Source organism: Gavia stellata, chromosome 1, assembly GCF_030936135.1.
Source record: "Gavia stellata isolate bGavSte3 chromosome 1, bGavSte3.hap2, whole genome shotgun sequence".
Taxonomy (NCBI): domain Eukaryota; kingdom Metazoa; phylum Chordata; class Aves; order Gaviiformes; family Gaviidae; genus Gavia; species Gavia stellata.
In genome coordinates, this window is record NC_082594.1 from 48116097 (window position 1) to 48144016 (window position 27920).

At 36.3% G+C, this 27920-nt stretch overlaps 1 protein-coding gene across 5 annotated transcripts in view; it reads right to left on the bottom strand.

The window, feature by feature from the left end:
• RBM26 (RNA binding motif protein 26) overlaps nt 1-27920 on the bottom strand; it is a 56581-nt gene that overhangs the window by 14079 nt on the left and 14582 nt on the right. The window contains exons 4-17 of one of the 5 annotated variants that reach the window (XM_059816823.1): nt 26969-27057; nt 26151-26362; nt 24085-24345; nt 21276-21515; nt 19674-19810; nt 19149-19308; nt 18015-18126; nt 17047-17206; nt 15466-15630; nt 11788-11919; nt 10691-10762; nt 7438-7566; nt 5202-5276; nt 4375-4545 (exon numbers count right to left, since the gene is read on the bottom strand). In XM_059816823.1, coding sequence (XP_059672806.1) covers nt 4375-4545; nt 5202-5276; nt 7438-7566; nt 10691-10762; nt 11788-11919; nt 15466-15630; nt 17047-17206; nt 18015-18126; nt 19149-19308; nt 19674-19810; nt 21276-21515; nt 24085-24345; nt 26151-26362; nt 26969-27057 — 2115 coding nt within the window. Of the gene's footprint in view, nt 1-4374; nt 4546-5201; nt 5277-7437; nt 7567-10690; nt 10763-11787; nt 11920-15465; nt 15631-17046; nt 17207-18014; nt 18127-19148; nt 19309-19642; nt 19811-21275; nt 21516-24084; nt 24346-26150; nt 26363-26968; nt 27058-27920 lie in introns of all 5 variants that reach the window. The other 4 variants (XM_059816818.1, XM_059816809.1, XM_059816830.1 and 1 more) reach the window with 4 other exon arrangements.

The window sequence follows — 27920 nt, forward strand, 5'->3', positions numbered from 1 at the left end:
AGTTTGGATATTCTATCTGTTATGAAACGTGTTTGCTTAAAATGTTTCCTCACTTTCCATATTACAAAGGAAATGGAAAACCAGCTCAAAAACTTCATTAAAACTGTAATCCAAATTAGCATATTGCTTCACTTTACTAAGTAAAAACCACAATCGCACAAGGAAGTGGTGGACCAGGTGGCCAAGCAAAGGGTGATGTGGGCAGAAGAGATCTCAAGATCAACAAAACTGGGTTGAAGGGGGAGACCACCTCAATGATACACATACCAATCCACATAAATTAGGGAAGGCCTGCAGAGCAGTATCATGGGGGGAGATCCAATTTCTTTTCTGGGAAAGCAGTGCCTCTCTGAAAAGCCTGTACACTAATACACACAACATGTGAAACAAAGAGGAGGAGTTAGATGTCTGTGCACAGTTACAGGGCTACAGTATCACTGAGACTTCAGAAATATCATAGAAAAACTCACACGACTGGAGTGCTGCAGTGGATGGATACGGTTTCTTATGGAAGGACAAACCAGGATGGTGAGGACTGGGAGTTGCCCTTTATGTGACAGTGCAGTATGAATGCATGGAGCTCTACCTGGGTACAGATGATAAGCCAGTCAAAAGTTTATGAGTCAGGATTAAGATGGCAGATCAACACGGGTGACGTTGGAGTGGGTGTGTACTACACACTGCCTGATGAGGTAAAAGAAGCAGATCAGGCCTTCTTCAGACAACTGGAAGAAGCCTCCTGTTTGAAGACCCTGGGCCTGGATATCTGCTGGAAAGGCAGGATGACTTTAAAGAATCACATCCTCCAAGTTCCAGAGCATGAAGGAAATAAAGCAAAGGTGGCAAAAGGCCTGCCTGGATGAACAAGGAGCTCCTAACAAAGCTTAAATCCAAAACCAAAGTGTACAAGGGATGGAAGCAGGGTCAGATCACAGAAGGAATACAGAAAAAACTGAGCATGCAGGCACTGGATTGGAAAGCCAAAGCCCATCTAGAGTTGAATCTGGCAAAGGGGGGGATGAGGAATAAGAAAAAAGGCTTCTGCAGGCTATCAGCAGCAAAAGGAACACTATGCTGTGAAAAACAAGGACCCACTGCTGAATATGAAAGGGAACCTGGCAACAAAGGACACAGGAACAATCAAGGTGCTCAATACCTCCTACTCCTTAGTCTCTACTGGAAGGACTTGCCTTCAGCAATACCAGATCCTGAGACCAGTGGAAAAGCCTGGGGCAAGGAAGACTTACCTTTGTTGGAAGAGAATCAAGTTAGGAAAGATTGAAACAAAGTGGACATAAACAAATACCTGTGATCCAATAGGATGCAACCGTTAAGTACTGAGGGAGCTTGCTGATGTCACTGCAAAGCCAGTTTCAATTATCTTTGAAAGGTCATGGCATTTGGGAGAGGTTCCTTGGGACTGAGAAAAAGCAGATGTCACTCTGATCTTCAAGAAGGGCAAGGAGATCTGGGGAACTACATGCTGGTCAGCCTCACCACAATCCCTGGGTGGATGAAGGAGCAAATAATCTTGGAAAACATTTCCAAGTATATTAAGAACAAGAATGTGATTGGGGAAAGGGAAGGAGAAATCATGCTTGACCTTAACAGACATCTACAGTGAGATGACTGACTTGGTGGACAAGAGCAGAGTAGTGGAAGTTTTTTATCTTGACTTCAGTAAGGCTTTCAATACTGTTGCCCACAACATCCTCACAGCCAAAAGGATGACATGCTAAATAAATAGGTAGACAGTGAGATTGACTGAAAACAGGCTGAACTGCTGGGTTCAAAGGGTTCTGATCAGTGGCAGAAAGTCCAGCTGGAGACCAGTCACTAGTGGTGTACCCCAGCAGTCAATACTGTTTAACACTCCATTCGTGACTGGGATGGTTAAGACAGAGTGTGCCCTCAACAAGTCTGTGGACAATACAAAATTTGAAGGAGTGGCTGCTAACACCAGCTGGTTGCGTTTCCATTCAGAAGGATCTTGACACACTGGAGAAACTGGGCAGAAAGAACCTCCCGCATTTCAACAAAGGGAAATGCCAAGTCCTGCACCTGGGGAAGAATAACCCCAGCCACCAGTACAGGTTGGGGGCTGCCCAGATGAAAAGGACCTGAGGTGTCCTGGTAGCAGAGAAGTTGAACATCCGCCAGCAATGTGTCCTTGTGGCAAAGAAGGCTGACAGCCTCTTGGGCTGCATTAGGAAGAGCACCATCAGCAGGTCAAGGCAGGTGATCCTTCTCCTCTACTCTGCAGTGGTGAGGCCACATATGGAGTGCTGTGCCCAGTCCCAGGCTCCCCAGCACAAGGGAGACATACTTGAGAGAATCCAGGGAAAAGCCACAAAGATGATTAAATGACTGGAGCATCTACTATTACGAGCAGAGGCTGACTGAGCTGGGACTGTTTGACTTCAGGATGAGAGGCGGTGGCGGGGACAGGACCTTATCCATATGTATAAATACACAGTGTTGATGAGTAAAGAAGACATCCACACTCTTCTTAGTGGTGCCTGATGATGGAACAACATGATTCCCAGAGATCCCTTCAACTCTCAATCATTTTGAGCAATTTTGTGTTATCAGACTATTTTCTTGGCTGGACCACTCTCAGGGCAAAATAACTGTCATGGGTTAAAATGCTGCATTCACAATTTTCTATTCAAGAATTTACCAAGTTTTCGTGATGCGACTTGCTTCTTCGTTTCTATGGGTCCGGATTTTTTCCCTTGCGTGTGACAAAACCCACAACCAACCATTATTCTTGGTTCAAAACTGCTATAAACTATTCTTCCTGTTCAAATTTATGAAGCATTGTACACCACCAGCAGAAGAGTATTTCTCAAAAATGTGAGGCTTTAACAATCAATTTGAAAATACTGCCAATTTCTAGGACTTTTATAGCTCAAATTCACTCTACAGGTAGGTAACTTCCTTCAGACGTCGCAGAAACATTTTCTGACTTAACAATGCCCATTCTCTTTCAAAAACATAAAAAAAAATCTCGTCTCATCTGCAAAAAAAGATGAATTTAATCTTATTATATCAGTGTCTGAATTCTGGGATTATTAGTTAGGTTCCCCCTCTAAAACACAGTAGAGTATTCCATTACAACTGAATTTGTTTTTAGACTGACTTCCGGAAATTATAATCTATGTCCATTTTCAGGGTAAAAATATGCTGCTTCAACTTTTTCCTGACTGATGAACAATGTTAGAAGCTACAGTGAGTACATGCAGGTCATTTCAGTACTTCTTTTTGATATTTCTTTTCAAAACTGTACAGCACTGTAATTTACACTGCAGTTACTTTTAATGCCTATATTTCTATGTAAAATAAAGTAGTAGAAATGCTATTTCAAACTGAAAACTAATGATCCATTTAAATTAAATCTGGGTTCTAATGTTACACCAGCTTTTTAAAATAGAATCCCAAACGTTAGAGGAGAAGACTAAGCATTCTGAAGACTTAAGAACTGAATGAAAACAGCAAGAAAAGATCAAGGCTTTTTGTCTTCTACCGGAAAATACACTGTACAAAAATCTGCTCTTTTATTAGTATGCACGTCCTCACTTGATAAAGCAAGAAAAACGATAATGTATTTAAAAGAAAACATGAATTTCTTTAAATGTTGTTTCTCAAACTCTCCATTCTTAATCACCTTGTGACCTGTTGAAAAGCAAATACTTCTATAAAAAGCAAAATACTGCATTTTAGAAAGGTAATATAATTGCATCTTTAAGCAGGTAACTGGTTATAGCCATATACTAACAAGAATAATAAAAGAAAAGGCAAACTCCTCTCACAGGTACAACCCAAACCTGGGTAGCTAGATCAAAGGAAAACTGACCAGTATAATCTTCAATGTAAAAAGCTTAATATATTGAAAAAAATCAGTGACATAGAAAAAAGAAAATTATGTATCAGTACAGTAGTCAACTAGTTTTATGATGCAGTTTGTTTTGTATATTAAACATGACCAGAAGTTATGTTTTGCATAATGATAATCCTTTTGCATAAATAATACTATTTTCATGATTTCTATTAAAAATTTAAGAAAGCAATAGACTATACACAAAAGACTGGGTACAGCAAAAGAAATAATCATAAAATTTTGGTTTGGGGTTTTTTTCATTTTCCAGATGATGCAGTATCTGTGTAGCAGCAAATAAACGTTTTAGACAACAGCATGATTTTAAAATTAACTATGCTCCTTTAAAAAGGGGGCAAAACCAATCTCACTTAAAAGATGAATTCAAAATTAAACCAGTATGGTTCTAAATACTGCTGATATGGCTGCATATTTTTATCCCGTTGACATAAGCATGTGTATTCATCTTATTAAAAAGCTGACCAAAACTTGAGTACCTGAGTCTTAGTTTTCATGCTTTTTAAAGGAGTCCCTCCTCCTGGTGATACACCTTTTAATTCATCCTTTAATTTGGTAATGCTATTAGTCAAAATTTCCAATGTTTTCATGATTTCTGCTTTGTCTTCTGACTTCATGGCCTTATTCTTCTCCAGCTTTGAAATCAGCATCTGTCCAATTAAAAAAAAAAAAACCAAACCATCTTTTTACTTAATAACTATTGCAGATCTCTTTTCCAGTACTCATTACAACTAATGGAAAAACAGAATATTGCATTTCTTTTGCTGTAATCTTCAAACTCAACATATAGGGCTTTTAATAACTTATATTAAATTAAAATCTTTGCCTGAATCTCTGATTAATTCATTTGCTAACGAACATCTGCTATCTCCATTTCCTTTGGACAGATTTTCTCAACATACTTAAATTATTTCAAAATTTTTATTCAACTTAAATGACATTTTGGCCTTTTTCTCCTCTTAAGCCTGAGTGCAGTCATGCATACTTTTCTACATCAATCTCTCCTGCTCTTGTCAGTAGAACTCTCAGGCTTTCACTTCTCCCAAAAACCATATGCATGTTGCACCCAAGTTAGTCAATTTTAACTAAAATTGCACCTAAAGTCCATAAGCTTGTAGTTTAAGTGAACTAACAAGGCAAGTTAGATTAAAACTCTGAACTTAAAATAATGTAATAATACCATTTATAAGAGAACACTTGTTTTATAGGTCAGTCTCGTAGCTCATACTTACAAATGCTGAAACATTTTAGAGAAGTGAACTGAGATTTTACAACTGGATTGCTGTCTTTAATGCTAACATTTTACCTTTTGTGTTTCAATGTGCTTCTCTAAGATTTCTTGCTTCTTTTTTCTCACGTCTTGTTGAAGTCGTAATGCTTCCTAGAAGCATAAAAAAATTAGAAAAAGTTTCTAGATTTTGAAAAATTATGTCAGAAAAATAATATACTATACCTGACAACTATACTTTAGTAACTTACAATAACAGGGAAAAAAATAAGTAACAGATCTCAAGGTACTAATAGGCAATATTTCAAATTATGTTTTAGAAAACAATGCATCACCAAACTAGCGAAAGACCTAATGATCTTTGTTAGATATGTGCTGGGAAGACTTCATTATTACTTAAATACAAAGTAACCCCTTACACAACTCCACTGAAAGGCAATATAATACACTACCGCAAGAGGTACAAGACTTTAAATGTGCAAGGACAGTATCTTGAAAGCAACTGTAAATCAAGTCCATCAATTAAAACACATTCTCCAGTACAGTTACAAGCAAAAAGAAAATACATTCTGTTTTCCAAAATTAATGTTACCCAAAGAAAACCATCTCTCTTGCTTCTGACTACTATAATTTGGAAGTGACGAGTACTACCCCTCAATCCGCTACAAACAGAATCTTGACATTGTAATGGGCAAATCAAAATTAATTGAAACTGATAAATTTGTGACATACTAAACTCAGAAGGAATAGCAGGAGGAGATGCCACAGCTGCTGTGCTTAGCTCCCACTAATGCTGCTTGAGAGAAAGCAATTGCTTCTTGCTCTCAGATACAGAATGTAGAAGTCTTAGATAGCAGGATACTTGCAGAAAACAATTAAGAGCTTTGAAACCAACATATTTAATGGGATAAAAGAGGAGAGGCAGAAGATGATTTTGCACCTCTAGATCACCTATATCAACTGGGATCAAACTGCAAGTGGATTACCTTATACAAAAAGTGTAAATGCACAACAGCCATAAAAAACAATTAGTAGTAAGGTTTCCATATGTCTTGCCAAATACTGACAAATTCTGCTGTGTGAAATGTTAGTTTTGCAATACAGTGTGCAATCATTAAGGGAAGATAAGACAAGGGGATGAATGCTAAGAAAACTAGGGAGACAGAAGGAAAGAAGGGAGTAAGTCCCACCAAATCATGTTTTTCCACAAGTACTAGTATATTGTAACAGAAATCTCTGAAGAGAGGAAAGAGCACGAGAACACATGAAAAAAGAGCCAATCACTTAGCACGTCTTCAGTGTCTTCTCTCAAAAAAACCTCTACAGCTGTGGTGGTAAGTCAATAATATTATTATGAGCTTTTTGCCATTTCACAGGCACTTAGCGTCTTAACTTGAAAGGTAAAGGATCCACTTCCGAAAAACATGGTTTAGGGGACAAATATGGAATGAAATCCCAAAATTAGAAGTGTTTTCTTTAGAGTCTAGACCAATGCCACAACTGACATACTGACATGCAGCTACAAACTGCTATTTCAAGATCTTTGTTTAATAGTTATACCGCTTTCAATACTTATGTTCGAATCTAACTTAGTATTGAACTCTTAATTTGTGGTTTGAAACCAATAAGATAAACATTGTCCTGTATTTAGTTTTTCTAAATGATAAGAATAAACCTGAAAAAAGGAACTTTACTGTGCTCTTCTGAAAATTCTAAGCAAGCTATACTACAACTAAGCAACCTATTCAAGGCCAGATGCATTTATGTTGCATTTCCTCGCTAACATAAAAAAAAAAAAGAGAAAATCTAGTACTATGAAAAAAAAATAAAAATGGATGCAGAAGTATAGTTTGGAAACAACAAAATGCAAAGTCATACTGTTCTCAGTTCTCCCAAATGAAGAAACAATTTCGTCACAAGTACAAAACATGCTGAGAATAAAGGCCAGTTTAATAAGAATAAAGGCCTGTTCCAGCAAGGCTTAAGAGAGAAGAATAGTGACTATACTATACTCCCTTCTCACTCACAGTAGACAATTCACGTCTCAACATGGAGATTCTGCTTCTAGGAAAAAGTGTTTCACATTTTGAACTTCTAGAGAATTTTAAACCTGCTTACACTGCCTGAACATACAGTGAAAAATAACAGAACAATGCTGAATTTTCTTGTTCTTTGAAAAGAAACCATTATAGTGAATTTAATCTTATAACTAGTTTCATCTATGCTCTTGAGATGAATATACATAGCGTACTCTCTCTAGTGGTCACAAGTTCCCAATCTAGGTCCATTTTATAAAGAAGCATATTTAATTTACCTGTTTTTTCTTCTGTGCTTCATTAGAGTCTAGCACGGAAGGGGAAACAACAGGCAAAGATTTCTGTGCTGCCTTCAAAGCAGCAGGGTTGTACACAGTTTTTGTCAAGCCAGTAGAAGTGGATAAAACCTATAGGAGGAAATGATTTTATTTTTTTGCCAGTGAATTTCAATTTTTTTAAAAAAAAACACAAAACATGAGTGGTTAAAAATACGTAAGCGTATTTTCTTTTGTCTGTTTTGACAATATGGAATATAAAAATTTGGTGTAACAATTATATTTGGAGTTGCTAAGTTAAACAATTTTTAAAGAGGCAGCATCACATCAGGTATCTGAGAATTATAAACATCAGATTATAAACCCTTTCCATTGAAATTTCATATGTACTTCCAAGTTTCAAATACAAAAAATTTTACGTATTTGAGCATAATTAAGGAAACAGAAGACTGAGATTTTCCCAAGAATAACTGAAGTTTTTATTTTTTAAGTTTATGGCTGCACGAATTTTCCAAGCAAAAATTCAACATAATTTTAGAGACTAAGGTGCAAAGTAAGTATGATACTTCATTTTCATATGCAGTTTGTGCAAAGTAGAGTTTGCACAATCAACAAGAAGTAACTCAAGTACAGGGAACTCTTCAACATCGTACAGCAAAGGAAGAGACTCCTATGACTCTCTGTTCTCTTTCCTACATTTGTAACGAGGTATGAAAATTTCCCCATGACTTGCGGAGAACACAGTTGTCTGCTTTACAACCTCTCTGAAGTATACTATGTACATCTCCGCAATACCTGAAGACTCGGACTATTCTGTTTTCTTATCACGTTCCTTATAGGACATTTTGGCCATGTTAGTATTGAAAAATCTATGGCTAAGTGCTGGAGATAATATAGGCATGATCTTGTCTGCCTTGTTAGCAAATCACAGCAATTTTTCCAGAAGTTTAAAAATACTTTATATATATGTAGAAAATTAAAAGATGCATGCAGAGTCTATTGGTCACCATGCACTCCATAAAATAGACACAATGCCCACCAACCAGAGAAAAAAAAAAAGAGCCAAGAAACATTAGAAAGACAGAAAAGATCAAGAGATCAGAAGAATTTACAGCAGGAATGCTTCATGTAAAAGCTTTTCACTTCATTGTGCTATATATACTATTCCTTTCCCCAGTAAAGTATTTTCTAGAGTAGGCAGTGCAGAGAGGAGAACAAAAAAAATTCAAAGCATGTTATGGGGTATTATAAAAGGTGATATAAAATGCTCTAAGTGGGCCATTAAAAAGGAGATGAAGGATTTTTTTTTTTTAACTTATTAAGGCACATTAATGTATGCACATCCCAATCACATAGTTCCTATTACAAAGTAGCTTTAGGACAGGCTACATCACAAACGGAGGACCAAGTAAAGACAAAAATAGTGACACACTCCTGTTGCCCTGAACTGACTTCACAGCAGAGTGAAAGATGCTTCCTCATCTCTTAATATAAGGAGAGATGCCACAGCAAATGTACCTGCCTCAACTAATACAGAAGAGCAAGAAGCAACACATTCATGTCTTCTAAATCTCTTAATACTATTCAAGAGAAGGAATAGTGTGAATTTCTTCACAAGTTCATAAATTGCAAGTCCCTATACAGATCTTAAAAGGCCTCACAATGATTGTTTCATCTCCTTTTCCTCCTGCTCTTTGGGAAGATAGCTACCTACTTTCTTACTGGAAAGTTCTTATCAAACCCTGCACTCAGTCAGAAGAAAAAAACTAGCTAGGACATGACATATTGACAGCTGTCAATCATTTAATTTCTAATGGTTATAGACCCGTTATCACTGCAAACTAAGCAAGATATTTCCTTGTAAAGGGACAGTAACAGGTAAAAACAGGTCACACCAAGTTTCAGAACCCTACTAAAAACACCAAAGGAAACTGCTGCTTCACAACCAGTCCACTGAACAGCCCAGCAGCTAATGAAAATTAGTCTGTACTATAAGACAGCACAGCGTAAAACCATTAATTTACTCTTTGTACAGAAGTGTTTCAGGATAACTCAACTCTTACAGAATGAGGAAAAAAAAAAGTATTTCCACTCAAACTGAAGCAGACTTCCTACTTCTAAAGTAAGTATATAGTACGTATGTAAAATATAGTTCAGGAATACACAGCAAGATACTTATCTGCAACTAATTTAGGGCAACAAGAATGCAACTAATCGAACCAACAACAAAATACAGGCAAGAAGCCAAGATCAGTGCACTTAGGTGGACTGCTCAGCTTGAAATGAGTCAAAGAGACATCCTCTACAATTATAACTCAATATTAAGTATCGTTACCTTTGTATGCCAAGTACAGCGTAGTATCTTTGGAGTGAATTTTACTTGTTAGACTCCACTAAGTGCATTAACTACCATCGTGTAAGGATTTGGGGGGGGGGGGGGGGGGGGGGCGGGGCGGGAATGCAGTGGATGCTTCATTCATTTCAGGTCAAGCCAATTTCCAATAGAAAAGATGTATACCCACGCAGAGGAATCTTGTTACTGGGTAAAACTTTTCTACTGAAAGTCTTCTCAAATGAATGCTATAAACACCGGGGAAGCCTGTCCCCTAGAAGCGCTTAATAGATCTGGAAATGTGCATCACGAACTTTGCTACTAAAGTAAACACATCAACATCTCTGTGTTCTGAAAATTGCAACCACCGGGCAAAATACATAACTCATAACCATAATTCGGATGCACCTTTCCCACCTTACCTCTCTTTGTCCTTTCTATACTGATTAACTTCCACTTTTATCTTTTCATAAGTACTGCAAATTGTAAGACCAAATAAGAGGGTAAATGTTTACAGCATCACCTTTTAAGGGACACAAAAGGCCAAAAATGTTTATAGGAAGGCTTTCTATAGATTCATATGTAGTGTCAAAATTTATTTATTTTTTAAATTTATTTCTGTATTCTTCTAACAACTCAGGATCCTGGAACATAACTAGTTATTTTCATGACTGAATAAATGGAACCTATTATATTAAAACAAAAACCACAGAACAGCAGCTTCTGTCCTAGCATGCTTTATTCTTCTTATAATCATTTAGCCATCTGCTAAACTGACTTTTGATATATTATACTTCATAAAACTAACCTCTAACAAATAACTTGATTCATACTTATGAAATAATATTGACACAAGGGGTTTTGTAACACTACTAATGCTACTGAAATTGAATGTGAGTAAGAGAATATGAAGCATTCTCTTACCTTTTCAGTTGTTGGAGTAACTGGCTTTGACACAAAACCCAGTCTATCCTTCACAGATAATTTTGTCACATTCTAAGAAAACAAAACAAAATTATAGTTCAAATATAGTTTATTTTATGAATATTTTACTGTTTCCTGTGTAATTCCAAGTGTTAGGAATTTAGAAAAAACATTTTAAACTAATAAACCCATAGACTTTTGACCAACAATACAAGAAAAATAATATTAAAGCAATTGATAAAATCAATTTTAGATACTTGATTTTACAGTTAATATACATCTATAAATACATGGGATAAGACAAAGATAAAGCCAAATTTGGAATCAAAGACTATACTACATAATTTTTCCAAGAAGTTCATGACACGCTAGCTGGCAGAGGATTATCTACACAAGCCCTTTTAAATACACTTCAGTTTTTGTGTTTTATAATCTGGTATTTGCAGGCATCAATTGCAGAAAGTTGTTACTCGAATTTAAACTACAAATTTTTTCTGAACTGTGCTGGTCTTCCCTTTCAGAAGTGAAACAAAAGTAGTGGCACAATGATAATAATGTTTAACACAGTAAACATTTAAAAGCTATTTCTAATGGGAGTAACATGTCAGATTCTGTCATTATTCATATTGGTACTGTGGTTACACTCTTCCTTGTATTAAGGGTGATGTACAAATACTGAAAACACTTTTAGATGCTGACCGTTGGTCTCTAATGGGTTTAGCTGTTTAACAGACATAATATTAAAAAAGGATAGCTTTTAGTTCTTTAGATAGAAACCAATTTTATTCTGAAATCTGAAAACTGCAATTTAACACAACATTACCAAAACATTTTCAGAGTCTTTTGTTTTTCCTAAAACTAAGTAAAAAGCTATGATACTAAAAATCAAGTACCATGCTTGGGTAAGAAAGCCAAATATCACTGCACAGAAGAAAAAGTTAATTATCAAAACACCATTCACAATCCAATGAGATGCACTTTTAAGTAGTAAATGTGTATTTGCACTGTATGAGTAACTGTAATGGATACATTCATGCACTATGGAACTTATTACAGAAATAAAAACATGCAACTGATTTTTCGACTATCATACATACCTGAGTGACTTCTGTATTGGCACTCTGTGCTTCTGCAGGTTCAATATTACTTGCAGGTACCGGACCTAATCGCTCCTTGACTGATTGTTTCACTACTGGTAAAGTAGGTTGCTGAACTAAGGGTTGTATTACCTGTAACACCGCCCCACCCCAAAAAAAGCACATCATAGTATTATCAACAAAAGGCTGTTACATATGTAGTTCAATAAATCCACAATGAAATAGCTGCAATGGCATTTAGATTCACATTTCTTCCTTTCTATCATTCAATAGCTTTTTCACTTGATGGCAAAAATAAGCACTTCATGAGATTTAGGATGTTATACTGACTATTTGTGTAGTGCATACAGCAATAACATCTATTTTGCTTTTGCAGCTCACAGAATTATCAAACAACTCTAGTCTATTTCTATTAATCATGTCTACTTAAACTATCTTAACTTCACCTGTTAGAACTGAACAAAAACTAATAAGCAGTCTTCTGATTCCTTTCACAAATCTTTCATCATCAACCATTTAGTTACAGAAAGGCAGAATACAAACTTGTATCATGAAGACTCTCGCTTTTTACAGCAATACGTCACTTTTCATCTCCTATGCATTTAACTTGGACAAAATAGAAAAAGAAAGAAGGATATGGAGACATGCATTCATGGGACTGAGGAAAAAGACAACAGAGCAGCTAATCTTTGAACCTACCATGGATATGGCCTGACAGGTAACACCTTGCCTTTTTTTCTTTGACAAAAACATTAAACACTTAGGACCAAAAAAAATATGCTTCCAAGCAAGCTTCCTGTCATATTTATGACCCTCAGGAGGTCACCCAAATCCATTCCTCCACTTCAGGGCTGAGTCAGCTATACCTAAGCCATTACTGACAGTATTTATCTAACTAGTTCTCACATATTTACAATTAAATAGGTCCTATCACCTCTCTTGGTAAATGTGTTTCAGTATCCTTTAGAAAATATTTCTTAATATCTAACCTAAATCTCCTGTGCTGCCTTTTAAGCCCAATACTTCTTGTTTTATCTACCACAGATGTGAAGAGCACATTCTTTCTGCTTCCTGGCAGAAGCCTTTTATTTGGTGATTTATTATGGTTGACTCCCACCATCTTTACTAAGTATTTCCACTCCTTTCAGAATTTCCACAGTAAGAATTTTCCAAAGTAATCCTGCTGAGGAAACAGCAATGGTCAAGAAATTGCGCAGGACCAGCTACTACTGAAGGGAAAACTTAAAAGCCAACTGATTTGACGCTGAAAAAAATTCGAAAGCCTGCCTCTACTGCCTGACACAGAAAAAATTCTGGCCAGAAAACATTATAAACACAGGTGAAATCAATTCAGCTGTAATTAATACACCAGAAATCTTGACAAAAATTCAAATACTTATAGTAAATGAAGTACTATAAGAAAAAAGTTTCCACACTACTTGTAGATGTGATACGAAATATTAATTTCAATGAAAAGGGAAGTAAATATCCATGCCCCTGAAAGTCTTATGAATTAAAAATATCTGTTTACTGACTCAACAATTTGATAATCGTTATATTTTGAGGTAAAGGAAGATGAAAGCATTGCATCTAAAATTTTAATTTCATGTTTAAATTTTTCTTGTCACTGTGTGCCCTCTATTGCCCATAACAGACTTCAAATCGTAGTTTCCTGACACATGATGAACGGCTGTCCTTTGTGAAGTGGGAACCCTTACGACTGTCAGCTGGTACCAAGGGGAATTCATGCTCAAACCATCAAGGTTAAATTGCTAATGGTGGTGTGCTAGGAAGCTAGTAACATCACTAAAAACTGTAAGACTTTTAAAATTGATGTTTTGCAAAATAACAAATACATAAATCAGATATTTGTTTGAAAATACACAGTTAATACTCCAAGCTGGATAGCATAATCAACACATAGGCTGATGTCAGTAACTATTCAAGGTACCCTTCTCAAGAGATTGTATGAATGCAAATGACATACTCCACTGCCCTCTTCTGGCTGATCACATGTAAATCAAGCTTAGGAAATAAATACCATTTTGGGTAGCAGTAGTTCAGATCAAGCATCAAGGCTATTTATAAATCTGATTCCAAACTCAAATCTAAAGGATGGTAACTTGGAAGACAGTGAGATAGGTGTCATTAAAACTGCATTTTTGTAGATAAAAAGCAGGGCATTTGTTACAAAAGAAGGAGAGAAAGAAAACTGTTACCTGAAATGCCCTACAGCATACTGCTATGGAAAACTGGGTCATTGATTCTGAATGATGATGACATACACCATCATCCAGAGAAAGGAGGAATTCAAAACTTAGAGCAGCAATTGAAAGAATCCTCTAACAACTCATTTGTTCATTATATCAGCATATATAAAGAAATGAACGTTTCTTCTACAGAGCCTGCCTCCTATTTTCTATGTGTAAAATGTGCTGTTCCACACTGACAGCAAATCCAATAAAGCAGGATACACAAGTATTTAGAGGGACTTGGCTACACTGGGAGCTAACTGACAAGGCTCTCTATCCAATAACCTACACGACCTGGGAGAATCCAAGGTTCCCCTTATGTTTGAGTAGAACCACTACGCCTGCTAACAAATCTGATTCTGTTTGCCACAGGTTACGAATCTAAGCTCCATAACAGTAATTGCTATTTCATATTCTTAAAAAGTTGCCAATGCTACTATGCACACAGCAACTATCAATAGGTGCTCCACTGTGCAATTCAATCCAAAAATGTAGAGTAGAATAGTCCAGTTGGAAGGGACCTACAGTAATAATCTAGTCCAACTGCCTGATCACTTCAGGGCTAGTCAGAAGTTCAAGCATGTTACTAAGGGCACTGCCCAAATGCCTCTTAAACACTGACAGGCATGGGGCATCGACCACCTCTCTAGGAAGCCTGTTCCAGTGTCTGACCACCATCTCTGTAAACAAATGATTCCTAACATCAAGGCTGAACCTCCCCTGATGCAGCTTTGAACCATTCCCACACGTCCTGTCACTGGGTACCAGGGAGAAGAAATCAGCACCTCCCTCTCTACTTAAAAATGTAAAATGTCCCTGATCCATTTCCACAAAATTAGTCTTTCTAATGCAGCTCTCCTCTTACACTGTTGTTCGCATGACCTCTCTCTCTACATATATATATGTGTATATCTGTACCTACATATAAGTACCTTTGTGTAAAACAAATTCTACTGATACTTTCTATAGCAGTATGCACGCTCAACAGGAAAAAAGGAAAAGACTGGTAAAAACAGCACCTCCTGGAAGAAAATGGAGATTATCTTCCAAGAAACGAAATGTAACTTTGCTGTCTTCCTTGGGCTCACCAGAAAAAAAAAAGTCTATACTAGTTAAAGCAAAATAGATATTATTCAGCAGGCAGTAGCATGAAATCTTGCTTCAAAGAGATGACAACAGAGTAGAGTTCTCTGTAAGTCACAGAAGGGCTTCCTTTAAATACCTTCAGTCTTATCTTGCTAATCCTCTCCTGAACCTTGTATCTGAGGTCAAAGAATCTAGAATTAGAGTAACTCTGGAAAAGAACTACATGAAGTATTCATTGTTTCAAAAGTACTTAGTTTACTTCCTATAAACATTTTTAAAAAATGTTTGAAAGATTGTATTTTACATAACATTCTAGATAGAATAGACTTAGAACCTCTACCTTCTGTGTGGTGGTTTGGATTTGTGGTGCACTGCCTTCTCGATGCCAATAAACTTTAATAAAACGATTATTTAATACTGCTTCTGTACTTGATATAGCTTTCTTTGCTTCCTCGTGTGTGGCAAATTGAATAAGGGCACCTTCTGGATCACCCTGATATGCAACCTAAGATTTAAAACAGAAGAACAACACTTACTACATGTAGCATTTTCATTTGTGTGTCGATTATCATAAAATCACTAGTTTCAAGGCTCAGAAGCTTACAATTTAAACCCAATATGGGTCAGCAGATTAATACTTCTCGTTCATGGTTGTTTTTGAAAAGCCTGGTGTCAAGCAGCAACCTTAAGATTAAGCTAATAAACTTTAGGAATAATTAAAAAACCTGAAACAAACAAACTGAAGTAAAATACATAAGCAGTATTTCTAATTCTAGATGCTGTTTGAAAGACAAGAAGAAGCACCACTGAAGTAAAGAAAATTGCTACAAAAATGCAGGCGTCAGTTAACAAATGTTCTATCTGGTATCAGAGCTAGACCAAGTAGTTCATTTTGGTTTTCCTCCTTTGAGCATTAAGGTATTATTTTAGACACCTTCAAAGGAGAAAATTTTATCTTTTGGAAGAAAAGCATAGCTTGCAATATCTATCTGCATATCTGTCTGTCTCTCTATACACATTCACACACAATTTTACTTTCCTTACTGAATCATACTGCCTGCTAATACACTCATATTCTTAGGTAAACTATGGAAAGGCTTAAGAAATATTTAAGAGCAATTAAGCGAGATTTGAATTCCCTCAGTGCTCAGACAGGCACAAGAGGTTTATTCTGTACTGTATCAGTATGCACAAAAATATTCTATAACACCTCTTTGTTCAACCTCTCAGTGCAAACAAGAAAGTGTACATAAAAACACTAGCTAGCATCTGAAACTTGTTGATAATGAAACATGATGAAAGATCAGACTGAGCATCTTAGAGACTGGATATGAAATACTGACATTACACATACAGCCTCCAATATGTAACATCAACCTAAGTTAGGCCTTAGTTTTTTGCATCTCTTTTGTATCTTTCACTAATTGTTTGCTTATTTCTGTTTATAAATGTGCCTCACTCAGATACACTACAAAGTAATTATAAGGGATAAATGACCACTACTATGGGACTAGAAAGCAATTATATCACAGGGACTGTTTTCTGGATGAGAAATACAGGTTTTTCTGTATTTACAATTTATCCCAAAAATACAGAGTTTATGATATCAGATACAAACTTTAGAAAAGGGGTGAAGGAAAAACACTTCCCATCAATTTTCAATGTTTTAAATAATGTATCTTAAAGGTCTTATCTGCGAGGAAAACATTTGTTCAAAATCTAAAAGATTACTAGAACATTTAATTTCTGCTTCTTCAATGACAATTCCATTAAAAACAATGAGATCATGTTTAAGAAATAAGTTAGGAAAATAATGAGGACAGTTGCAGGGAACCAGTTAAAAAACAATTGTCATTCTCCTTTTAGCAACTACCTCTACTGTTAAGTCAAAACGTACTGCCTTCTCTTTGTTGACTCTTACCTGCAAGTTGACTAAGTTTCCAAACTTACTGAAGTGCTCATTAAGTTTGCTGATATTGTTAAGTTCTGGGGGAACTTTCCTCAACTCAAGTTTTGTATTTTCATTTCCAAACTGCACCTTCTTCTGGAAACCTGGACTATTTGTTCTGTTAAAATTTTGCCTGCAACAAATAAAAATAAAGCCAGAAATCCATAGCAAGCTAGCAAACACAGTGTCAAATTGTATATGCTTGCATAGGAGCATGTGTGTATGAGACACGAAGATAAAGATCTGCAGACTTAAAATAAATGTAATTTTAGAAAAGTGTAGACTATTACAGCACACAGGCCCATATACCTGCAGTTTTCCCAATCAATACTCTCAGCATACCCCAGCGCATAAATCTGCGAGATAATTCACAAGAATGTGCTTGTGTCAGTAAGTCCCGACTTCCACATTGCTTCTCTCCAAAAACTATTTCTCAGCTATTCCACAGAATCTTCCCACTAATGCTTCAAATAACTATTACTTCAAGGCTCTCCTCAGTCCCAGTAATCTCTTAAAATCCCTTCCAACCCTTTGTCACCCCAGGTATATCTGGACACTAAGCACTGCAACCTGTATTTTCTGTCAGTAACATACCTGGCAACTCCATCCAAAATAGCAATGATACAATTCACATTTCAAAACTAAAATCAGTCATCCCTAACAACCATCACAGTGCAGCTTCTCTGTTTTTTAGATCATTCCAACTTTCAGGGACTAGATCTCGGTATCATCCAAAGCAACTTCAGATATCTCTGCACTGCCTTTGAGAGAAGACAGTCAAATACAGATCAATCTATAGTGTGATTTATTTTAGTTCAGTCAGCTTATTCACAGTTTAACTTGCTTGTAATTTATATAGATTTATATATGTTTCTGGTAACAGAAAAAGAGCTCCACAGAACTCCAACTATTAAGCCAAGCTTGTGTTAATGAGCACTCACTTGTCAAACCAAGTCTTCTTTGTAGGAACTCCACCATCCCCTGCACCAATTGTTCTTTTCCTGGATTCAGCGTCTACCACTATTCTCATACTACTTTTATTAGGAGGTTTTTCTGTAAACAGAAGAAAAATTTTACAATATTTTTTTGTATTTTCCGTGTATTTGATTGTAAAAAGGTATTCTGAATTTGCACTGAAAAGCACAAGTGTGTATTTTGAAATTACTATGATCCTTGTTCAAACTGGATCAAATCTTGGTTAGATTTTTCTTCTTAACTATCAACAGATGCTGTGACCCATCAAAATAGCTAATAGCTTTCATTTTGTCACAGTAACATCATACATAAGGACAACAAAAGAGGTGTGACAGAAGGCATCTGCCTCAAGATGACTGCACTCACTGATTCACAACGTCCCATACAATGCTCTGAGGCTCACACCATTTCTGCTAACACCTCCATTCTACTATCAGATGGCACACACAAAAATGCTCATGATAGGAAATGTACAGTACTCCAGAGCACTAACACCTGGAAGCAAGATTTAGGGATAGGGTAGGAGAGGAGTTGCTCTTGCTGAAGAACAGGAATCACATTGGGGGACTCCTCACTGAAAATAAACTGACAGAAACGTAGTAAGATTGAATACAAATACATACAAACGCAAACAAATCCACATTAAAAAAATTGGGTTTATGCCTCTTCCTTTCTCATTTTGTATGCTGCTGCTTCTTCTCAGGGCGACAGGAACTATGATGTTAAGATTATTCATGCATAACTGTCTGCTACCAGATAAAAATGAGTCCCTCCTCTCCGCAGCAAAAATCATCCATCTGTCTGTTACAGAAATACTAACATCTTTCAGTGTAAAAGATGTACAAAGTGACCAGTTACTACAGCCAAGCGTAAACCATGAAATACTCTAGCAAGAGATTTCATTTTACCCGTAAAAATGCACACACAAAGCAACTATGAACATAATTCCCTATTCAATATTCCCTATTCAATTAAACTTAATGCCAGAAGATTTTAAAAAATACAGTGTTCTCCAGTATTACATTCTCTGAAAACTGCCTCAATCTGCATAAATGTAAGAAAACCAGCTAAACTAAGTAAGTATAGCTTTGAGCTCATACCTCTGGGTGGTAGATCCATATCACCTGATGTGAGTCCTATCAAATTTGGTCTTTGGGCATGTACTCTGTGTCTATACATAGGTCTTGAAGTATTTGTTATACTTGGAGCTTCTGGATTATAGCCATCTGTGTCGTACGTTTCTGGTAACAAAGAAATTGTCTAATTAAAATAAATTGCAGTTAAAACCCCTAAGTTTTCAAATAAAATATTTCATTTAATTACAAGATACAGTTACAATGGAAGAGTTGTATAACAACTACCCTAAAAACTGCCATGCCAAGTTTTCTGCTTAAACACAGTGAAAATATTATTCCATAGTCAAGATCCACATTTTACATGCAAATTTTACTTCTGTCCTGAACTAAGTTAGAAAAAAAGAGTGTTAAGTTACTGTCACAGTCTAAATGATACAAACTTATTCTCCCAATATATGAAATTATAATCTCTAAAAAGTACAGTATAATATGAATCAATGTTATTCTATTTAGCAAACCTTGTGGGCAAAGCCTCAGTACTACACCTGCTGTAAAAAGAGAGGGTGGAGCAGGAGGCGGCTGGTGATGAATACCCGTTGTAACAACAGTAGGAACTGAGCTAGTTGCTGAGTTTGGGGGAGCATCCATGCCAGCAGGCTGCAATGGGGGAAGTGGAGGGGGTGGTCCTGTCAAAAACAAAGAAAAACACTGTATTCATTTATTATTCACTAGACTTACATTACACTCGACTCGTATAGAAATTGATCTGAAATTATTTTAAGACTATTTAAAAAAAGGGGTGAGAGGGCATGTATACAGACACGATGCTGTACCATTCATTCATATGATACCATCCCCACCAGCAAATGACTCAGAACTTAGATTACAGAGAAAGGCATTTGAATAGTTTAACAATTCTCCAAATACCTTCGTTCTATAAGCAAATACTGACTTAGCAATTAAGTTTTATCTCCACCAACAGAAGATCTTTAAAGGTTTATTAAAAACCCTCGAAGAAACAAATTCTATTTTTTAATAGTGTATAACAAAAATATTCTAGGATGACAATAACTAACTTGATTGAAATTATTTTTCCAAACACCCAAGAAGATACCTACAACTCTGGCAGAAACTCAAAGGGATCCTTCTTAAAACTGAGGGCTTTTTTTGTTTGTTTGGTTTGACTTTTTTTACAACAGGTAATGTGGCACTTTCAAAGTGGAGCAGTCAAGCCTGACCTTCCATTTAATCACTGGCAAAACCACGTTTTGGAAAAAGATACACATATTTGGACTTCTCACACAGATCTGGAAATAGCATGTGAGGCAGAACTGATCACCCCAGCAATACAGTTATTCTCTACACTAAGTGAAATAAATAAAATCAGTTCTTACTTAAACATACTGTCAACCAGAAATGAAAACAGCTTAAGAAACTTTCAAGCAATATTAAATATCAATTGTTGTTGAACAATTTTACCAAGTGGGACATCTAAGTTAATAAAAAAGAAAGAAAGGACTAATCACCTAAAACTAACATAACAATTTTTAAACCACCCAAGAGAACTGAATACGAAACTGCTATTTTATAAATGACAGCCAGGCACACAAGTCTTCATGTAATTTTCAGTACTTGAGCCGAAGTATTTTCCAATGAAAGAGTGAAACAAGCTGGAGAATTTTCTTTCTTAGTTACTTTACAAGCTTAGTTTCAAAATTAATCGCAAATGACATATTTTCAGGTGTAAATTTGATGTGGTCATGAATTCTCTTTAATTTTAGTATTACAACTTAAATGCCAAATTTCTGTTGTTTACAGGATTTTCCCTTCTTCTCTAACAGTAGTCAGTTTCAGAGAAGTTCTCCTATAAAAGTCAAGGAATTGAGTTTTGCCATGCCATCCTTTTGCTTAAGCACAATTAAAGTATTATTCCATACTGAAGATTCACATTTAACATGCAAGTTTTACAGCAGTCAATGATGCAACAATTACTACAAAAACCCCTATCATTTTGGGGTAAGCTATGCCATAGTAGAGCATAGTAGAACTTTCTGAAATATAGTTGGCATTCTTAAAACATGCACTGCATAAAACCCAAGTAACATGCAGGCTTTTTCTACTAAAAAATGGGGTTTAATCTTTTTTAATTACCTGTTACAGGTGGAAGGCTAGGTGGTAAGGGGCCTGGTGGTGGCACTGGAGGTCTAAGGTTAACAGGAGGAGGACTCAGAATTGGTGGAGGGGGAGGAAGTCCAGGAGGAGGTGGTCCTTCGACAACAGGGGGTTGTGCTGGAAAAGGCAGAATGCCAGGAAGATTCACATCTTCTACCACTACTGGATCGCTTCCATGATCAAAAGGGCACATGTCTCCTCTCATACAGAAACCCTTTTCTGAAACATCAAAGCCAAAAAGAATTGTTGTTAGTATTCAATAGCTGTAATTTGATTCAGAGTAGATATGAGATGTTCTATGTGTAATGCAACAGTTTGTAAACCAAGAGCTTCACATACCAGCAGAAATTTATATTATAAAACAAAAGAGGCCATTTAAGTTTATTTTAACAGTCAGCACACAGGAAGACTGCAGCGACATTCTGGTAGAATAAATATAGGAGTTAGATTTTTCTTGAAGAATTAATTCTGCACTGAATTGTGACAAACTGTGAAAGCAAAGAATGAAATCTAGGCGTCAACACATTAACAAAAACACAGTGTTTCTAAGTAAAAAGTGCAGATATTCGGATCGAGAAACCCCTATTAAAGTTAGAAGTTAATATTATAAAATTCCAACATGAGAAAATTCACTGCAATTCTTTTTTCTCTTTGGCATTTATTTCAGGAAGAATTGGAATATTTTGCCATAGTTTAATGTGATTATGTAAGAGAAAGAAATTTGTTATTTACATATATATGTATTGTATATGTGTATATATACATACATATGTAAATATGAAATACACACATACAAACAAAAAATCAATATGCATTGATTTATTTTCTTTTACATGCAAGTAAAACATGGGGGCAGGTCCAGAGGAGGGCCACAAAAATGATCAGAGGGCTGGAACACCTCTCCTATGAGGAAAGGCTGAGAGAGTTGGGGTTTTTCAGCCTGGACAAGAGAATACTTCGGGGAGATCTTACGGTGGCCATCCAGTACTTAAAGGGGGCTTATAAGCAAGACGGGGACATACTTTTTAGTAGGGCCTTTAGCGATAGGACAAGGGATAATGGTTTTAAGCTACAGGAGGGTAGATTCAGAATAGATATAAGGAAGAAATTTTTTACAATGAGGGTGGTGAAACACTGGAACAGGTTGCCCAGAGAGGTGGTAGGTGCCCCATCCCTGGAAACATTCAAGTTCAGGTTGGACGGCGCTCTGAGCAACCTGATCTAGTTGAAGATGTCCCTGCTCATTGCAGTGGGGTTGGACTAAATGACCTTTAAAGGTCACTTCCATCCCAAACCATTCTATGATTATCTCTTTAGCAACAGCCCCCACAAAAAACCCCAATACAATGCAGTATGGGAGAAAAGTTCAAAACATCTTCCGATAAAATAGGAAGAAAGCTGAGTGTCCACTTCCTCAAAACATGATGCTGAAAAGCAGTCTGTATTACCTCATCTTCAGGAAGAGTTATACAACCTATAAATTGAAACGTTAAGGAAATACAGAAGTTCTGCAAAGTGGCGAATAGAAAATGTGAAAGCGCAGATACGAAGAGCAGTATGCTGGAACCAGCTAGTCACTGAAGAGATGAGCTTACAAATTTGGAAGACAAACAGCCATGATAAAAGCAAATGGAAGAGACATCTACTGAGAGGTTTTAGTAACAGTCAGAAACATAGGGAAGACAAACAACCAGTAAAAATTTGAGGACAACTATATCAGAGTTTTCCAACACATTACCATTTGCTTCATACTCAGAAATCGGAAATAAGAAGCTGCTATAGAAAACAGACTGTTAAAGGTACAAAGTCCCAGTGTCACGCCTGGAGATGTTACTTCAAAAGTATACTAGCCTGCATGTTTTGTTCCTTCCTAACAAACCTGTAGAGCTGGGAGACCATGACACAGCGTGCTGCAGCTCAACTTGCGTTAGAAGAAAACTTCAAAATAAAACTACACTTTCACAACCCTACTTGCTCCACAGTGTTGCTGTGACGTATACTGGCAAAGCTATTCTTCACACGTACAACTCTGCCAACACTTGAGAGCCCAGCCTCCCATTTTCTTTACATGAGTTCTATTCTAATCAGAGTTCTGAACGTAAATGGGCCCAGGTCTTAAACTCGGCATTGTGGTATACAACAAAAAAACCCTCAGAAAAAAACTTCAAGGGGAAATTTAAACTCCCCTGAGCTAACAGGTTGACTGGCTGAATTTAGCTAAGTCACTGCCAACTGCAGCAGCCTCTTGCGTGGATTTTGGCACAAGACATGAAAAATGATCACTTAAGACACAGATAAGCACAAAAGCCACCCAATTTTAAGAAACACCTACATGGAGAAAATGAGTTAACATGAACCTGGGAAGTTGCAGCTCTAAAACCTTTCTAGTTAAAATTTAGGTAGGATGGAATAAAAAAGAATGATGAGGTCACTAAGGTGCTAATCATGGGCAAAACTATCAAATACAGTATTTGGCTCCAAATAAGAACCAGACATAAGACAAAACCTGGGTAAAACAATTTTTTAATAACTTTTTAATATAAATATACCATTTTTCATCTACATAAAATAATTTTAGTAACTAAAATACCTATACAAACACTAATAAAGAAAACTGTCTAAAAGCTAAGTTAATAGAAAGTGGGACAAAATTTGCATTCAAGAAGTGTGTAATAGAAAAAACACAGTATTAGAGGAGATCAGGAAAAGAAAAGAAAATTACCTCAATCTTTTCAGAAAGAGGCCAATCATTGCTGCAGGAAGCAATTAAAAAAAAATACAGACTTACCGTCATAATCTCTACAGCGTTTCTTTGGCAGCGGAGGTCTTCCATAGGAGTTGTGGTCCAGCTGCTCTTCATGGAACTCCGACCAGCTTTCAGTAGTGTTATTTCCATGATGAACAGGAGCAATAACAGTAATAGTGCTGCTCAGTGTAGGGACAGGGTAGTGGCCGGATGAAATATTTGTCACAGAAGAAACTGGAGTATAATTGTTCTCTAACGGATCTGTTCTATCCATATCATATTTTGGCTTTCCCAAATCCCTTTCTGTATTAAAAAACCAGAAGTTATATTGGATTATTCTTTCTGCACATTTTCACCAGAAGCAGACGCTAACCTGTTTAAGGATCTTTATTCCACATCAATTCAACTCAAAATAGAAAAATAATAATTTAAGTGTTCTACAGGTTGCCTAGAGTGCCTGTACAGTCTCCACCCTCGGAGTTATTCATAACCCAACGAGACAGGGTCTTGAGCAACCTGCTCTAGTTTATCTGCTTTGAGAAGGAGGGTTGGACTACACAACCTTCAGAGGTCTCTTCCAACCTCAACTATTCCATGATTCTACATTCCAAAGGTTTAATTGGAAAAATAATAATCATAAAAGTACATAGTCAACCACTGGAGTATTTTAATAACAGCTATACCCACAGTAAAACAGAAACCCTATTTAACTTCAAGCAGAGTACTTCAGATGGAAAGTTATTCTGAATAACGGGAAGCAAAGGGCAAGAAAAAAGTAACTACCACTTGAAAACACTACAGAAGTTACACATCTGTAATGTTTCAAGACACTGTTATTGTTGTATCTTCATGTTGTTTATCTTCATTTTATCTGCATTCAAATGCATATACTTATTGCATGCAAAGCTTTGTTATGACTAAAGAAGTAACAGTGCTTGACAGATTTGTAACACTCCTAGACAGATACAGCAGTAACATGACCTTTTATTCTGAATAGATACCAACTATTCTCTTAATTTTCCATTACTATCAGATAAACAGTAAGTATCCAGATTAAGACAGAACAGCTATGTTATGAGGTAAGTTGGTAGACTCAAATAACCCCACATTAAAGGAACACTAATAAAAATGTCTTAAAGATAGCAGGTAAGTCTGGATAAAACAGGCTTTTCTTAATGTTCTTAGAAAAAGAATCAAAGCTTTCACTATAAGATACTGTCTATAAGATATTGCCACTGCAGTTTATGTAAAATAAACCTTAAATTAAGATTTAATCACATTGTAATATTTTAGTTAAACTGCTGCATGCTATTTAACTTGCTCGTTCGTAAATTGTTTGGAAAATATCTGCTCACATATTTCCAGGAACTCTGCATTCCTACTTTCAAGGCTGTTACCAAGACCCATTCTACAGAAAGAAAAATAATACACAGGAGACTTAAACCAGACTATTTTCACCTCCACTTTGTTTAAGACAGAATAAAGATATAAAATGACTCTCAATGCTCTTTTCCAATTTATCAGTAACAGTATTGGGGGAAAAAGCGTTCTTTTCAGCTGAATAAACAGCTTTGTTTTTAAAGAAGCTTAATTTGAAAAACTACTGTACTGAAGCCTTAAGTCCTACAGATATGTGTGCAAATGCAGATATTTACTGTAATAATTTCAGCCCCTCCCTATAACACCGAGGAGGGGACAAGACAAAAAGAACAGAGTTTGTTTGTTTGACAAGTCATTTGCTGTCAAACTGGTAATTTCTGGCAGTTCTGCCTCCGTAGATGGGTATTAATTTCTGTATCTTCCCAAACCAGATTCTGAGTTTTCTAAAACTTAATGAAATGCAATTGACTTGGATTTTTCAGCCTCTCTTACAACATTGCTTAAAAGTGGCCAACACAGTCAAAGGTATTAGAGAAGAATGGAGGGGAAGAGGGGAAAACAAGCACTGAAAACATAATAAGCCTTATTTCCACAGAAAAACAAGCTAAATTTTGAACAAACAAACAACAATAGAGGAAATTTTTGTACATCTTGAACATAGTGTTTAAGTTTAGTGTCTAAATTTTGTAGGCAACATTCACCGTGTTTTAGAGACCAACTGTTGGTACCTCTGCTTCGTGTTCTGCTCCGACTTCTGCTCCGGTCTCGATCCCGGTCCCGCAACCTCTCTTTGCTCCAACTTCTACTTCGACTCCTGCTGTAGCTCCGACTCCTCCCTCTTCTTCTGTTGTATCGATCCCTATAGGAATCTCTTCTGGGAGGATTTCGGTCATAATCTCTCTTCCGAGAACGTTCATCTTTTTTCCTTTCATCACGGCTTCTAAACAGGTAATTTTGTAGATTAATTACAAGAATTATGAAGCCATAATTGAAAACCTTAACTACCATTAAAAACATCAAGAAATGGTGATGAAAAATTAGAGGAAAAACTACAAATGGAATCTAACTATGGCCCTTTCTTTCTTCCCAGAAGACTTTCAAAATTCTTTTATTTGGTTTATGCATTTTACTTTTACCATCCATATGATTTTAAAACATATGTAAAATTCGGTTTCTGCCCAATACTGCACCTTCCCCAAGATGGACACACCGAAAAGTTAACAGTTACTAAAGGGAACTTCTCAACTAAAATTATCACAGTTTAATCTCAATACTGAGCAGAGTAACTGTTGTAATATAAACCACAAATCTAACATAAAAATGAATCATAAAACTCAAATGTGAGAGTTGTGCACAACCCAGAGACAGTTTGCACTCACTTATATACTTGCCATTTAACTACGTAGGCATAAAAGCAATAAAAGTCTTATTTTTTAGGCTTATTAAATGACCATACAGAAAGAAAATATTTAATTTAGTAACACCATAAAAATCCAAATCCATCTGATTACTGATAAAATACAAAAGGTTAAGCAAAATTTATTACCTGGTATCTCTGTAGCGAGAACTTGACTGAGGAGGGCTGTGATTTAATCTTCTAGAAAACTTTTTCTCTCGCTCTTCCTCTTTAACTATCTACATTTAAAGTATACACATTAGATCAAAACAGGAGTACGCTATCATGGAGACTTCTGCACAATCAAACAAAACCAAAAAACTCAAAATGCTGAGCAAAGTCAGCAATAAGATTGAACTGAAACAACATTTTTGCACCTAATGCAATTAGAGAATCTTTATAACGTATTAGATTTCTATTTCTAGGAATATTCAAAGCACGGGTTGGGAGAAAATAAAGCAGAATAAGCAATCCTTATTACGTTGCACTAAAAATACATCTGCTTTTACTACGGGTGGACAAAAATCCATACTAAGCTGCAGTGACAGATCTGGGAAGACATGAATATTCAATGATTGACACTGTAAGGTCTTTTCTTCATCAGCAGGTTAGCTGGTTCAGGTCACAGTTAATCACTCTCATGCAGCCAAACCTAGGCTGCTGCTGAAAAGGACAAACCTACTCTTCTGGCTCAAAGAGCTACATAAACACTTGTACTGGAATAAGGATGTTATCTAGATCAAGCAGCTGGAGGAATGGGGACTGCCATTTGGAATGGCAGCCTGGGTTTATGCTGAATTAAAGGGCAGCATAACTACAACAGCAATCCTGAGCAAAGAACTTATGTAGGTTGTACTGCAACTCCTACACTACTCAGTAATTTTATTTACATTTGCCTAGTCAGAACCACTGACTTTTGAAGCACCCACTTATGTTTAGAAAAACTGTGCAGCAGTACTCAACGTACTAGGCACAAATCTTCTGACATATTTCAATGCTATAGTATAAGTTTGGGAACTATTATTAATAAAGAAATAAACATGATGAAGTTGAACCACATAAACAAACTAAAGGAATGAGGAAAAAACACACATTTAAAATA